Raw genomic sequence first — 17,228 nt, forward strand, 5'->3', positions numbered from 1 at the left:
TTCCCTGTATTAGTTTACAAATATAGTCCACTTTAAGGAGCGGGTGAAAACAAGTTACTAAATTCGGGCGCCATCTTCTGCCGAGACGCGGGAATTAATTCAGCGCGAGCATCACGATAGATGGCTTGCAGCTAGCCGCGAGTGTACACCGGTTGTACACTCGTTATTATGATGCATCATGGGATTGAATGAGTGCACTCAATAATGTCCAATATGGATTCGGGCAACATTAAAAATGGATGTCCCCTCAAATAGTACACTATATTAGGGTATAGGGGGATATTTCGGACACAGCCCTGGTTTATTTTTCGCAGCAGCTGAGTGGGCGGGGCCTTAGACGTGACCCCTCCCACTGCGGACGTTGCGTGATGACGATGCTAGCAGGTGATCCAGCGCCTCTCGATGGATGCTGAGGAGAGAAGGCGGTCGGGAGGGGCAGCTGTATCTTGCACAAATTCTCAGTCTCTCTTATCGTAAAGAGCTCAGGGTGACAGGACGGACATCGCTGAGAAAAGCCAAAATATTTCACGCGTTAACATCGTCAACGGGTCTCTTTAGCGCTTGAGCACAGTAATGTCTCTTCTTCGATTTGAATTTGGATTTGTATCCTGTCATCTTTGACAAGAGCGGACATTTTGCGCATCCGCCGTAAGAGGGTACAGTTCTGCAAACTGATTTACAAAACATCAAACCAAGGTAAGCGATTGGCCCAATACACGCCAACATCATGGCATGGCCCTGTATCTCCAGAGCCTGCTGTATGGCTCGGTTCTGGAACCAGCTGGACAATGCCGACATTGCGGTGCCTTTGGTTTTCACCAAGTACTCGGACGTTTCCGAAATGCAGCACCTTCACCTGCAGCAGCCCGCGCAGAAGCAGCCGCACGCGGTGCCCATAGAAACACAGCCGCTTCACAACGATCACGACGCGGTGACCAAAGGACCCAAAGGGGAGGAGATAGTTAGCGGTTCCGTGATGCGCCAGGACTTCAAACACTGGAAAGTTCGTCCCGAGCCCAGCTGTAAGCCCAGGAACGAGTATCACTGTCCCGAGGTTCCTTTTAACAACAAGACCCAGTATCAAAAGGACTTCAAACCCTGGCCTATCCCAAAAAGGGGAGACCATCCGTGGATCCCCAAACCCAGTCCGACCATCTCCGCGGGAAGTGACCGTATCCACGAAAGGTCCAAATACACCAATGCAGAAATGGACACTGGAGTGGAGAAAAGTGAGATTGCAGACAAGGTGCAGGAAAAGGAAATCTTGTCTAGTGAAAGGAAAAGGCAAGCTAAGAAAGTCACCGTGGCTTCCGAAAACAAATCTGGAGGGGATGCCGCCACTACCGAGGGCAAAGGGAGGGCAGCAGCCGATGCCCTCAACCGGCAGATCAAACAGGAAGTTACATCTGGAAGCTCCTACAGGTATCATTTTGGACTTGGCATGAATTGATCTCTCTCTCTCTCTCGTACTTCTTACCATCCTGTTTGCTTTTGCAAAGTTTGCATTTTCAGTGCAGCATTTTGAACAGTACATTTCCGAGTTTTGTACCCAAAACATTCAGTGCAGCCAAAAATACAGTATGTGTTGGGTGTAATATTGCTTTGTGATGTATCTCTCAGAAGACCTGCATTAGGCTGGTGTTATTTTGTTGGTGAGAAGAGCTTTAATCAAAAAATGCCTGCTGGTGCACCAGGGACAGCACATTTTTTATTTCCTGTTTGTTTTTTCTTGGACAGGGACGAGACTCCCACGCATATATCTGCACGTACAAACACGAGTAAACTGCAGCATCATCCCCTTTGTTTGTGTCATAGTGCGTGCACGACCTGTGATGTCGTAGTGAGATGCTTCTAATGTCAAAGCTCAGGATTAGTTTGACTTAATCTCATGTTTAGTTTTAAATTGAGTTTTGTTGCTTTTTCAGGGCTAAAGCTTTATAACAAAGAAAAACACAAGCTGATGAAACAGGATATCAAAAAATGATCCTCTTACAGTAAGAAGCTTGAAAACATCACAGTGTGGTGTTTCGTTTTGAGCCAGAGAATCCATAGGTGTTCCCTGACAGGATGCGGTTAGGAGAAAGTTGGCTTCTTGTTTTCTCTCCCTGCAGATCAGTAATCTCTGGTCTGCAATTGATCCATTTGTGATCCTTTATTAAGGCACCCAAAGCTTGGAAGTGTGATTTGTGATATCCATATATAGATATATTGTGCTATTTAGTAAAGCCTTTATATATTTTTCTAAAAGCTTTTGGCTTTTGTCATCAGGGCAGCAATTCGTGCGTTATGGATGTGACATTATCAGTCAAAACTTCAAATATAAATAATCAGAGAATGTATTTATTACCAATATATTGAATCATCTGTTTATATTTTACTAAACCCCTGATGATAGAGTCTAAACATAAAAAAATATGTCTATGTACAAGTTTTATTTTTAAAAGAGATTGAAAAATCATGCGTGGATGTGACAAAAAAGGACACGTTTTTGAGAGAGGACACACTTTGGAGGATTTCTGTGAATTAAAAAGTGCAAACCAGAAGCAATAATACCCAACAAATGGACTCTTTATAGAACATACAACAGTTATATATTTTAATTTTCATGTGCCCGTTTATGAGGAATATGGGCCCTTGTGGATGTGACAGTTCCGTTATGGATATGACAATTCACTAATCGAACTATAGAAACCTGCGTTAAAAAATTAAAAAATACTTTAAAAACCTTGAGACTTCACACGGATACCTAAACGGTTAGCATTTGCAAATCTGCAAATGCCTATTTTTCATGAGCCAATCCGTTCTTATTGAAAAAGTCCAGTCTTGCCTGACAATTTATTCTCATTGCACATCTTGTTTTGCATGATATTACTGAAGTAAAATGAGTTGTCCTTTCATGTTGACTTCACATCATGTGATTAAATACAGATGTGCAATGCATTACACAACACAGTGTGCACTGTGTAATTAACATTTCTATGCTCTTCCTCTGGTTTTTTCTAGTGCAGGAATTTATGGCCACTATAACTCTTCAAACACTGAAATCAATAAGAGTGAGAGAGAGACTTTACAATCTCTTTATTTACGATCACATTTCGCTAAACATTAATTCAATATTAAAAGAAAAAAACATTCAACTCTCATACAAAAATGTGCAAACAACCGTCATAATCAATTTCACAGATACATTGGTTTATACACCATTATACACCATGAATCTAAAACTATCCAAGTCATCAAAGGACTATGTTAATACAGGATTTTATCAATCCCCTAAAAACCAAAACAACATCTGTTAATCCTGAGCCAAGTAGTTTCCTTTTACGTGAAAACCAAATAGCTAATTTTGCTTGCCCAAATATACAATTTAGTAAAACATGAGCTTGCATCCTGGTCCTGCTGTATTCAGGTCCATAAATGAAAAGGATAGGCATAAAAACCTCCGCCAGCGTTTGACAGTTACCTTCCATTTGATGCAAAAACAGCTGCAGTCTAAAACAATTAAGATAAAGGTGAAACGCTGTCTCTTGCGACCCACAAAAAGGGCACCCCTCCCCTACCTGTGGATCAAGGTGTGCTCTGTGTCTGTTTGTAGCTATTATACCGTTCACTATCCTCCACTGAAGGTCTCCAGACCATTTCTCAATGGGAAGTTTGTACAGGGTCCTCCAGCAACCTTTATGGGAAGCGCCTGAGACAAAAATGTCCTGCCACCTGGACTCCCTCAAGTTTTCAAGCATTTGAAAATGAGTCACTTTAGTACACAGAACATAGAGAGCCTTCTTTCCCGTATCACCAAAAAAACCTAGCTGAGGTGTTGTGAAAGAGAGCAGCTCACCCTCCATTTCCTGCCATTCTCCCGTATCAGCTGAGAGAGCAGTTCTGGAAAAGCAGTGGTATCCACCTCCGATACCTCTATAGCAAGGTTATTTTAGTTTACTAAAACGTTCCTGTTCATTGAAATCAAATCAAATGTTGACCTAAAAATGATTGGAAAAACTTAACTCAAGGAAAAATTAAAATGTTGCCTCAAAAATAAACTGAAGTAAAGCAGTACAATTATAATAATAAACAAAAACTAAAATAAAAATTATTTAATCTTATATAGCAACATTAAAAATAAACCAATAAATTATAAAATGACAAAAGCATATACCAAAATTGCTAAAACTTTAACTAAAATTAATACAAAAACTAAAAATCTAAAAATAAAAGCTAATTTAAAACTAAAATCAAAACTATAATAACTTACCAAGTATGGTAAGAGTCGTTACATTTCCGTCACACGCTTGCAGTATTCGACCAATCACTACGCACTGGTTAACTGGCCAATCATAGCACACCTCGCTTTTCAGAGCGATGAGCTTTGTTAAAAATCCGCGCGTTTCAGAGAGGCGGGGCAAAGAGGAGATACAAACAAGCACGGTATGTGGAAATACAGCGTTTTTGAACCTCAAATCGTGTATACACATTGCATTACATCTAAAACAATCGATAATATTCGTTTTAGCCGTGTCATATGACCCCTTTAATGTTCAAGAGAAACAGGTGACGGTCCAGCCCCATGTTGTCTGCTCTCCTTAGAAGGGCACAGTCTACTCCAGACCAGCTTACATCTTCCCCATAGAGTAGTCTCTGAGCTTTCTGAAGTCTAGAGAGAGATTTGCCTTACAGGACAGTTTACATTACAGCAGTAATCTCATTGGGATTCACTTGGAGTCCAAAGTGAATGTCAGAAGACATATGTCATGGTGTAGGTACAGCAGGAAGATGATGCCACAAGCATAAGGAGAATACCTATCGATCTGAGCGCATCAGCGAGAGAGCGAGCGATAGAGAGAGAGAGTGAAGAACAAATGAAAGAGAGAGCATCGGTCTGGAACTAGAACGCGAAGTGACAAGGAAAACCAAAATGTGCTCATTCACAAATCAACAAAGCAATTGTGAATCTAACAGTTTGCTGTGCTTGTAAATGAAAATAATGAATCAGTCTGACAGTCGTAATCAATCCAAATGCGTGAGCGTCTATTTTTAGTGCCTTTATGAGGTGCATTGTCAGTGCCAGATGAAGGGTCACATCCAGACTAAATCAAAATAATCACGGTGTTGTTTTTGTGTCAGCACAGTGTGACTAATAACGCAAAACGTGCTTGTGTTGTATACCATTCGATGAATGCCAAGCCTACCCATAATCCATTGCTCTGGCTCCCCACCACACAATTCTCTAGTGCCAGCGTATCGCCATAGTGACAAGGCTGTTCACAAAAGCTCAATGCCTCGAGAGAGAGAGAGAGAGAGAGAGAGAGAGAGAGAGAGAGAGAAAGAGAGAGAGAGAGAGAGAGAGAGAGAGAGAGAGAGAGAGAGAGAGAGAGAGAGAGAGAGAGAGAGAGAGAGAGAGAGAGAGAGAGAGAGAAGAGGCGCTAACTTACTTGTATAAACTAAATTTCAAATGACTTTGAAGGCAACAGGTTTGAATGTGGGAGCTCAATTTTGTACAACAAGTGCATTATGCTAATGTATTAAATGAATTCAGTTATGTACGTAAATGGTCCATAGTATAAAATAATCTGGTGTAAACAGCATTGGAAAACAGTGTTGATGTGTTGACTGTCAATGACTTGACAGCTGGTACCAAGCACTCATTTACAATAAATACACTAAGCTCATTGTTTTCTGTTGTATATGCGTAGCAAGCACTGCATAGACTCTCTCTGTCTTTATATTATTCTCATTCTCTGTCTGCGTGTGTGTGCTGCTTTATCTAATCCTGTAAAATCTCTGGCTCCTCCCACTTGCTTTATATCGGCCTGTGGCCTTGGACTTCTGTAGCTCCTGTTTTTCCAACTGTTCAAGCGATCTGACTGGACTTTTGTCTTATGTAACAGCTTTCTGGTTGCTTTTTGGTTCTCTCAGCGGGTCGAGAGGTCTCCCGTGAAATCAGAACGCTGTGCTGCCCATGCTAGTATTGTCAGCTTCTTAAATACTCACTTAAACAACAATTGATTGGAAATTATGGAAATGAAGTAATATTTTATCTAACAGTGTTTATCGGTGTTGTCTGTCATTAGGAAATAGCCTTTTTATTGCCTTCGCACTTTAGAAGATTAGTCGGCTACGCATGTTCGTTTTTAAAGGGATAGTTCACCCAAAAATGAAATGCATTCTGCCATATTTTACTCACCCTCTTGTCATTTCAAACCTGTATGACTTTCTCTTTTCAGCAAAACACAAAAGAAGATATTTTAAAGAACATTGTTAACCGAACAACGACGGAACCTGTTCACTTTTATTGTATAAGCACAAAACCAATGCAAGTCAATGGGGGCCAATGTTGTTTGGCTACCAACGTTCTTCAAAATATCTTCTGTGTTCTTCAGAAGAAAGAAAGTCATGCAGGTTTGAACTGACAAGCGGGTGAGTAAATAACATCATTTTCATTTTTGGGAGAACTAACCCTTTAACGGATTAAACTATAAACAATATATGTGACATGCTGTCGATTACCACAGAAATTGTGCCATAGACGACTTCTGTTACAAGTTAATTTCTGCACACATTTTTATGTTGTTACAAACTAAGAGACAAATGCTGTCGGTTAACTATTTTTCTTGAAAAAACATGGCATCGTTTGACATCCACACGCTGTCCCGTGACTTGCATTCGTAATCTTTGTCTTTTTTGGAGATTGCATTATAACCGTCTCATTCTGTGTAGTATCCTTCCTTCTTGTAATAGTTATAGATTCTCATGAGGTTTTTATGTCTGAACTTAATTTGTTTGAATAATTAAGGCTGTCTTGTCTTGTACAGAGAGGCATTGATTTCATTCTTATTCACACAAACTTAGGCAGCGACTAATTGATCTAATGGGATGATAATGGTTCACCCTGCCCGGCGTTACCCTTCCTCCTTCCTGTCCTGTCAGTTCTAATCAATACAGTCTTACAGTATAACAGTCTTACTGTTACTGTAATATTACAGAGCCACCGAGTGAGACAGAGAGAAAGTTTTTGTGGTCTGCTATGCACTGTCTCCTATTGAGTAATGGAATTAATATGTCATTATTAGAAAATTTTGTGTGCTTATGTAGATATGTGTTAGATATACTGCAGCTTTAGTTGCATGCTGGGTAATCTGCAATGCATAGCCATTGAGTATGTATCATTTGTCTGTGCCATCTCAGTAAGTAAAGCCTCATTACTCACCCTAAAGGACTGGCCTCAGGATAGAAATCCTGCTGTGGTGTAGAAGTTGAGGAAAATCTCTGCATTGCTTCAATAAAGGGCTTTGCAGGGTGTATATCAGTCTAGATGTGTCTACACAGTATATTGCAGTACCAAAAATTTATTTTATGCAATCATTTTGTGGAATTTGTTATATTTTTTAAGCACACAAGAAAAGTATCTGTTGTAGTGAGCTCTAGGTCTAATATTTTAAAGGGGTCACATGACACGGCTAAAACGAATATTATCGATTGTTTTAGATGTAATAGAACGTGTATACAAGATTTAAGGTTCAAAAACGCTGTATTTTCCACATACCGTGCATGTTTGTATCTCCTCTTTGCCCTGCCTCTCTGAAACCCGTGGATTTTTAACTAAGCTCATCGCTCTGAAAAGCGAGGTGTGCTATGATTGGCCAGTTAACCAGTGCGTAGTGATTGGTCGAATACGGCAAGCTTGTGACGGAAATGTAACGACTCTTACCATGTTTGAAACATCAGGTTCCAAAGCAATTGTATTGACAGGTACGCCCACCTTATTTGCGTATACATTTGGGCGGTCTTAGTCAACTCATACCACGAACTGACGTAGATTTGTGGGGGTGTGGTTACACGAGGCGTTTCAGGCAGGTCTGGGTGAGCATTCGCTTTTAGATAGAATGCATCTTTTGTTCCCACACTTTAATTTTTGCAATTTTACATGTCTAATACATGCATGGGCAACTTATAACACACCAAAGACACAGAAAAACACGTGTTTGCGCCATATGACCCCTTTAAATGAGCTTTTTTACTGCTAAAAATACTACTATTTTTAATATACTGCGTATTTATATTTTTTCATGCTCTAAAAATGCTGGGTTATTTTCAACCAGCATTGGGTCACAGGGACAAATCTGACAAACCATAAAATGTTTATATTTTGACCCAACAATGTTAAAACAACCCAGCATTTTGGGTTAAAGCCAGAATGGGTTAATTTACAACCCTGTGGTTCCTTTTTGATCCAATGTTGGGTAGAAAATAACCCAATGTTAAAGTGAATCATTTTAGCACCTCAACTTAAACAGTTTATTGCTCAGGCAACATTTCTATTTTTTTTATTTAACGTATAATAACCTTTTTCAAAACTGTCTCTTTTCCTTACTCTAATTCTCAACACAATTGTTCACACTATCAGCTATCGGCCGATAGTTTAAAAACAGCCGATGATCAAGGCCGACATATCCAGTCAATCAAAAGAGGACAGGAAAATGCAATGAACTTGTGCTCTGTATATAGAAAATGTTAAGAAACATCACCAGTTTGATGTTCAGTATTAATAGTCATTATATGACTACATTCAGAAAGTTAAGAAATATTTAATCTTCAGAATCGGTATCGACAGACACCACTCTGAATAATCGGCTAACGGTATCGGTGGAGAAATTTAATATCGGTGCATCTCTACTTTTCCAGATTTCTCAGCGTGGTCTTATAATTATGTTCATTATCTCCTCTTTTTCATTACAGGAACGAGTTCAAAGCCTACACAGATGTGAAACCTGTGAAGCTCATCAAGGCTAAGTCTCAGTATCAGCCTCCCAATGTGAAGACTGACCTGCAAACCAGCTACAGCGCCACATACAGGGGTTGCCAGGCCAAACCAGAGGTTGATGACAACAAGGCCCTGGAGAGGAGAAGGATACGCACACTGTACCATGAACCTTACAGAGAGTCCAGTAAGGTACAGAACTGGTTTTATTTTTGTGTGAGTGTACTTGTTACTGAACTTTAGTCATCGATTGTTGGGTTCATTACCTTGATGGGGTCAGCAAAGTTGCTGGAAAACAACTGAAAAACATTTTTGTTTTCCTCAGTGATACTTTCGCAGAGAAGTTTGAGGTAACATTGGCTGCGGGCTTGAGTGCCTTGTCTTGGGAATCTGCATAGCAGTTTGTTCAATTGCCTTTCAGTGTGCTGCCTACATAAACCGCTGCCTTCTATGGCAGCAACCAAACTAAAGTAGAAATGTTATTATTATTTATGTACTACTTTAGTTTTATGTTTATCATTAATACTTTTATGTATTCTTTATGTTGTCTCATTCAGGCGGAAAGAACAAGTCTTCCCCGCTCCAAACCCAAAAAGAGCACTTCCACATCCGCCGCGCCCGGGAAGCCACCGAAGAAGTCCAAGGAGAAGCAGGTGACGTCAGTGCGCGGTTTAAAGAAGAAGAGCTCCGAGAACCAGCCAGAGAGCAGACCGACGCAGGCCGACAAGGAGAAAAGTAAAGCGATCAACAACAAACTGGCTGAGGCGAAAGAGTAAAATTGCACTTCTCTCATTTCATTTCTTCCTGAATGGTTGAACGAAGGCTGCAAAATGATTTAATAAGAGGTTCTCATTCCTTTACTGTTCTGTCTATTGCTGACCCCGCCCCATCTTTCTCCCTCTCTATCTGAGTCACCTCTTGATTTCTCCTCACTGTCTATCTTTTCCTCTCTCGCTCGCTCTCATTCGCTCACTCTCTCATCCTTTTGAGAGGTTAGTGGGTTTTTGAGTGAAGATGCTTTTTCAGGGTTGGAGTTTTTGCCTCGCAAAAAATGTACAAAGCGTTTGCATTTACTATAGCTCCACCCACTCTCCTCATCTCCACAACGAGGTTTCCATGGCAACCACTTCACTGGCGGCCAGTGGATGCTCTTATCTTGCATGGAGCCTTTGGCTAGAAGCTCTGTTTGTTTTACCTACCATAAGATGCAGAGACTGGTGCGTTTCATTTATCAAGGGTTTTAACATGAACATGAATTAAGTACCATTTGATGTCACGTTAAGGTAAATTAGGCAATGTATATTGTCAAGACGAAACATTTCTCAGACAAAAATCTTTGATAAATGTGCAGCTTTGGTTATGAGACTGTATTGATTTGGTTGGCCAACATAAATGCTTGCTTTGCCTGATTTATGTTGTCGTTTTATTGAAAGAATACCCTAAAAAGTGATCACACAGATCACTTTAGTGCTGTGTATATCTTTTTTTGTTTTTAATACATTTTCGGAACCATCCGTGTCATAAAAAATGATGTTTAGTCATTTAAGGAACAGAATATTTCCGAATAGCTTCATGTAATCTCCCAAATGACATCTGTCAAGGTCATACAATAATAATAAGACCTTGTTTGAGGCCACTGTGTTGTCCGGACAACCAACGTGATTACTGTAATTTAATATTGCATTATGGGATGTACTGTAAATTGTATTCAGATAGAATAGGATTTAATTGTTCACTGTGTTGTACAAGCAAACTTGTGGAAAATATTATAGTTATTTTAAACTAAGATGTTTTTGTACATTTTCTTTGTTTTGGTTTGAGGTGTCAGGGGGTTTCTATCCCATCCTGCATCACTAGAACAACTACCACATTTAACACTGTATCCTTCACCCCCACCCAACAATTTTCTATTTGTCTTTCACACTCAAACACACACAATGAAGCATGCCTTCCCCATCCCCCTAAAGGGGGTCCCCGAGCTAAGCAGATGGAGGATCCCAAACGTGCATAGAGAACTCAAAAGGTCAATAGATTAGACAGCATTAAAATCAAAGGCCTTTCTTGTGTGAATGCAAATGTAACATATCATTATTAAGGACTTTCCCCAGAATGTCTCTTGCTTTGTTTTGCTTCTGCATCCCCGTTGTCCAATGACAGATATGACTAATTGTGTTGTTTATTATCATGTGTTCCTTGAGGTTCTGGTAAGTCGAATGCTGTTTGTTTATTCTGTTCGCGTTCTCCTGCTGCATGATTTCATCATCTTTATTAATTATTTCAAAATTGAATCAAAGCATATTGAGAATACAATGGAAGGGCAACTTTGTAAGCTTAATTCTGATATATGTACACGTATGCACTGGCCTTTACAATGAAATCTTTTTGGATATAATCTGATCACCCCAATTGTAATGAGGCATAATCATGGCTTTCATTCTCCTTGCATGTGACATGAGACTCTCACAGATTCATGTCCGTTCATGACGGAAGATCTAAAGATGTTGGTACTAAATGGCATCTTAGTATCTCAATGTTTTCATTTGCTGCCATTATTGCAGTACACTGTGTACGATCATGCTTTGCATTGTTTTTCATGGACCACCCCTCTATAAGTCCTCTCTCTGTCTCTGGCCTCATTCGTTGCGGTCGTCTCCATTATCAGTACGCAAAAAGTTCATTGTGCTGTTGTTTGCGTGAACAGCGCACGGTATGCTGTGATCCTTAGCCGGATTGAAAAAACTGCCAGCAATTTACCTGAAGCCGGTATGTATAATGCATTATAAAAGTATTCAAATAAAGACCTAAATTCTTGTAATTAAAAATTGTATCTGTTTTGAAAAATGCAAAAAAATATATATTTTTTAATTACGCTGTATATGAAGGTACTTCATAATTAACCATAAATGTGGCTCTAAGTATTTAAAAAAATATATAATGCATGGCAATGTGCATTACGAATTCTTATAATGCATTATACATACATCTTTAAAAAGTGTTTTATAGAGTTTGATATATATATATATATAAATTATATATATACATTCTCAAATGTTCAATTTATTAAACCAAATATACTCAATTGGATTTCTTCAGTCTGGCTTCAGAACACAAGACCTTCGGGTGAGGGCCTTTTCTTGTATTTTGCAGCCTTTGGTGACTCAATTACTGTGTTATCAGAATTTTGGGATTAAAGTAAGGGACCCCGGGGAGACAGAGATGGCTAGTGGGGTTGTACATGTATAGTATAGCGAATGTGTGTGCTTAGCACAGGTGCTATCTTTAGTCCATGCATTCCGAAATAGAGAGAAAAATATTTGAAAAACTTGTGATGTGAAGGGGCCTCAGATTTAACTGTGATGATGTTTATTGTGATTTCTCTCTCTGCTTGCTCATATTTATTGAAATTAATAAATGCAAACGCAGAAACAGAGGTGTCATGGTTTGTTTTGTTTAAGATGTGAGAGGGTTTGTGGACCCAACGGTAGGTTCATCTGTATGTCAGTTTTTCCCCTGTACCTCTGTCTGTCCATCTGTTACTGTCGTACATGTTGCGCCACATGGAAGAGAACTATGTGGATTTTTCAGACCGTTTGGGTTTTTATCGAGTTGGCAAATCTTATTTGTGTGTGTGGGCTGTGGAATAGATTATCATCAATGAGTGCATATTGCTGTCAGATGGGAGATGATAAAAAATATAGTAAAAAATGTTCAGTCCTCTAAAATTTTCTTGTGACTTTTTGCATTGAGTTTCAATTGACCCTTCGCCAGCAGTTTGATTGACAGGCGATCTGACCAATCATAACGCCGATATTATGTGCCCCCCCGGCCCCGTGACTGACCGCCATTTTGTCCGACAAACCTGGCGAAGTAGTGCTTTGGTGATTAATATGAAAAAAATAGCTTTTTAATTATTGTAATAGTAAACAGAGATATATATATCCAGCTTTAATGGACGTTCACACTATAACGATAAACGATAACTAAGTAATAACTTTTAGTAAAATCATTCTAAATGAAGGAGAATAGTGGAGTTCACATCACAACTACAGTATACCAATACAGACACGATACACTATATTGTTGGAATCATTAATGTACGAATTACAGAGGGAGGCGTTCGGGAAGTGGTGTTTTAAGGCAGATATACAGTAATACTTATTGATATATTACGTTACATATGAGCAAGCTGGCAAGATACGCTTTGCGTCCCTTTGATGTGATGAGCGCACCTTCAGAAAGCAGCATTTGCAGTGACACTTTAAAGATCGGGTATCATGCTATATCATCCATTCTGACTTCTTTACACTGTTAAACGTGCTGGCTTCTCATGCTTAACAGGTCAACTTGGACCAAAAGAGTTGGACGTATGACGTAGTATTTCTGTACTTGATACACTCCCCCAGCACTACAACTTGTTTCAAGGAAGTTTTTTTTATAATTCTGGATCCCTGTGTGGTCAAAGGGATTCTATTCCTTTTATTGGCCATTGTCCCGGAAAAGCACGGCAAGGCGAAAGAAAGAGCCCGCCCACGAGCCACCCGACGAGCGAGACCCGTTTACCGTCAAGATTATCTGCGCTGCGTCAAGATGGGCTGCGCTGCAGCTCGTTACTTGCGATAGTGAATAGTTTAGGTGTGTCTGTTTGTTCACGCCATTTCAGTGATGGATGTTATATAAACGGTGGATATAACGCTGGATTTGGAGATCGTTTGAAACTGATACAGTAGATGGCGTGGTCCCAGTGCTAAAAAATGCCGGACACGAACTGCATGCGGTAAGTCAAACTAAGTCATACGTCTGTGTTTTATTGGCAATCGGCGTGTACGTGCATAATGTACAAAACACGAAGGGATTAATGTGATGATGTGTTGCTTGCTCGTGCTGTAGTTCCATCCCACTCTCCCCACTACTCCCACCTCTAGCATCTCGTGTTTTTCCGGAAATAATTGTACAGCTGTATCTTTCTTTTATAAATTTGATCAAACTAAATACTCTTCGTAGATACGACGTATGCACTACTAGGCACTCAAGATTAATATGAGGTTGGCAGAGACTGCCTGTGATACACAATCTTTAAAAGAAAGACATTTTCAGCAATGAAAAAGCAAAAGCTGTAAGTTACTGTGCTTGTTGTATTTAACACCGATAAAGATTAAGACACTGATGGACTGTTTTTCTTTTCTGTACTGAACTAATATTTAAAAGTTTACTTTCCTTTTCACAGATTGTTACAGTTATCTCAAATCCTGAATGTATCCATCGAATGCATATTGCACACCTTTCTGTCTGAAATCAGCATGACATCTTTCCAGAAATTCTTCTCTATTTCCCTAGTAGGGAGTGCACACATTTACACTGGGAGCGCATGGCTGATACCGAAAGCTTGTTGGACATAACAACCGAACGAAATGGGGCGGGGTTTTGCGAAGGGTCAATTGGCTCAGTTAAAGTTTTATACATTTTTCAAAGGCCCACTGAAACCTCAACTTAGCCAATTGAAAGAGATGCAACTATAGTCACTAAGAAATTAGGTTAAGCTTATATATTTTTTTTATTGTTTTAGATATCAATAAAATATTAAGTGAATTTGATTTATGTTAGCTTTTGGTTTCACACAAACCTCTTAGAAAGATGCAAAGTGTCCTATTCCAGGTCCACATTTCACAGCTATTACTTAAAAGATCAATATACTGTATGTCACTTACTCAGGTTAAACTTTTTATTAATTTATTTTATGCAAAATTTATTTTTGTATATTAGGAGTCGAGGTTCGCCCTAATCTGAAAATTCACCATTTACTCACTCTCATATCACCTGCATAACACAAAGGAGTCATTACCATTTTGCCTTTCACTCTATGCTTTTGTATGAACAATTCATCGTTAGAAGATAATGACGTCGATTTGTAACGACACGAGGATGAGCGAATTGTCATTTTTGAGTAAGCTTCAGTTACTTTTATGTTTAGCTAACAGGTGGTCTTGTCGTTCGTTTGAAGGGTTATGCTAAAACAGTACCACTACATTCAGCTCTGTCAGCCCATCCGAGATTTTGGTTGGGTGCAGACACTAAAGCAACATCTGTGGCGCTGTACCCTGCCCGATCCAAGGTAATGCACGACTGAGTCAATTAGTCAAACTTCTCACGCCTTCATCCGTTCTTCAACAGCACAATTGTTATTCACTAAAAAAGTGTCAGTTGTCACATATTTGCTAATGCTTCATGCTGTAGTGTTTCCAGTTCATCAACTGATTTGCTTCCATACGTATTCTCTTCCATATGGACAGTGTTGAAGGTTAAACAGGACAGTCTGACTGCTCGTGGTGTGTGTTGTGTTTATGTTTTCTTGAGGTTATTCATTATTCAGGTGTATTTTATGCATGCATACTTTGTTTTATTGTGGACCACCATCACACACAAGCTTGTTACTGTGCAGGTCAGGTGAATATTTTTTTCTTAATCCATTTAGTTGAGTCTCGGCTTATTATATCTGAGGCAAGGCATCTTAAAGCAGTGTTTAACATGTCCCATTTATATTGTGGTACTTTTAAGTCGAGGTACTGTCAATCTGTCCTCCCATTTAGAGTGAACTTTAAATGTCACATCTCTATTTCTTTCACAAGATGAAATTGAATTTGCTGATATTTAACAGTTCTATGCCCGGTTTCACAGACAATGCTTAAGACTAGTCCCAGACAAAAAAGAAAGTTTGAGCTGTCTTAACTGAAAATAAATTGCACTGACATATCTTAAAATATGTAATTGCCATTGTTTTGTCTTAATATGCACACTAGTGATATTGTTATTTAAGGAATTTTAATAAAAGCGACTTAATTATCCTTATTTAAATAAGGCATAGTCTTGGCTTAAGCTAAGCCTTGTCTGTGAAACCGGGCCCTAGTGTTTGATGTTAGGAACAGCACATTGTGTACTTGTCCAATATACTGTAGTGTCTGTCTTAGTCCTGTCATGTTTCATTTTCTATACTTTTTCTTTGAACAACCTGAGACCATATCTATTTAATTGTTGGATGTGTTACAGCAGATATATAAATGTAAATCACGTTTAATATTAATGTTAAATTAAATAAAAAGGAGAAATATTACAATAATTATAGTTATAATTAATTAAAGTGAAAAATAAATTATATATTATGTAGTAAAATATTATTAAAAACAAATACTTATTATTATTATTATTATTAATAAGTATTATTTATTATTATTATTACTATTGTTGCATTTTATAATAAATAATATTCTTGAATATAACAATTTGCCTTTTTCACATTAATGTCAATAAGCACTTAAAATTGAATGGACAATAAGAAAATTCTAAAACAAAACATTTTGAATTGCAAAAAAATTGCAAATATTTCTCCTTTGTTTATGCAATAATTGTACCTTTTTCATTTTTTATCTTAACATATTAACAATTTCAAGTTCCGACACTTTTATACCCAAATGTTTCATATCTACTGTATAGATATTTTCCCTTTTATCGCTTATATTGGTCTCATTCTAAATAAAAAGTAAAGGGTGGTCTCAGAATGCTCAAAGCTTTGTTTGTTTTAGTGCGCACTTCTATTTTTCTGATAAAACACCTCATGTTGTGACTCTATGTCTCTCTCTCTCTCTCTTTCTCTCTCCCTGTCTTCCTTCCCCTCCTCCTTTGGCAATCTAACACTGTGATGCCCGCTAGTGAATCTGAGTCTGGGCTCGGACGAGTCAGCGATTATTATTCCGCGGGTACCTCTGGAGGAGAACCACTGGTGGAACGACCAGAACCACGGAGCCGGGGAGTAGTTCGATTTGCTCCGGATGTCAAGTACTGACAAAAAGCACAAAACTGATCAACTGTTTCATACGATGAGTAAAGTCAAGGTCAAAGTTCAGGAAAGGAAGGGAGGCAGCTATAGACAGAATTAGAACCTAAATAATAATATTTTAAGACATATTTTTGCAGAACAAGCAATCTGTGAAGTGCTGTATGTACTGTATATACTGTAGTCTATGTTAACTATTAAGATTAAATTGTGAGCTTCCAAATGAGAGAAAAAAGGAAACAAAGGATACCTGCGCCCCAAGACTGTTTGCAACAATTGAAATGGTGCTATACATTTTCTGTTACGCTTTTTGTCAAAACAATGTTTTCATGATCATTTAGATTAGCAAACATCTCATGTCATTAAAAGCTTCATTCTTGAAAATAAATAAAATAAAGATTCTTTAATGGTTCTTTGTCAAAGTGTATGGTTCCATGTAAAACCTTTAACATCTATGGAACCTTTCCATTGCGCAAAAACGTTCAAAAGGGTTCTTCACATTTAAATGGATAGTTCACTCAAAAATAACAACTATTCTTTCATTTACCAAAAGACAGAATTCATTCCCAACATATATGACTTTCTTCTGCAGGGGACACAAAAATATATTTTGAAGAACCACGTTGGTCCCCATTGACTTTCTTTGTA

The 17,228-nt window shown here is 38.6% G+C and overlaps 1 protein-coding gene across 2 annotated transcripts; it reads left to right on the forward strand.

The window, feature by feature from the left end:
- Positions 1 to 296: 296 nt before the first annotated feature.
- map6a (microtubule-associated protein 6a) lies at positions 297 to 16,979 on the forward strand. Of its 2 annotated transcripts, XM_057321667.1 has the most exons (5): positions 297 to 1,422; positions 8,734 to 8,947; positions 9,313 to 9,527; positions 14,754 to 14,864; positions 16,457 to 16,979. In XM_057321667.1, the coding sequence occupies exons 1-5, from the start codon at positions 728 to 730 to the stop codon at positions 16,587 to 16,589; spliced, it is 1,368 nt and encodes a 455-aa protein (XP_057177650.1). In that variant the 5' UTR covers positions 297 to 727; the 3' UTR covers positions 16,590 to 16,979. The 2 variants fall into 2 exon arrangements, with proteins under 2 accessions (XP_057177650.1, XP_057177651.1); XM_057321668.1 differs by lacking the exon at positions 14,754 to 14,864 and having other exon boundaries at positions 308 to 1,422; positions 16,457 to 16,978.
- Positions 16,980 to 17,228: the final 249 nt, after the last annotated feature.

This window comes from Triplophysa rosa, linkage group LG22, assembly GCF_024868665.1.
Source record: "Triplophysa rosa linkage group LG22, Trosa_1v2, whole genome shotgun sequence".
Lineage (NCBI taxonomy): Eukaryota > Metazoa > Chordata > Actinopteri > Cypriniformes > Nemacheilidae > Triplophysa > Triplophysa rosa.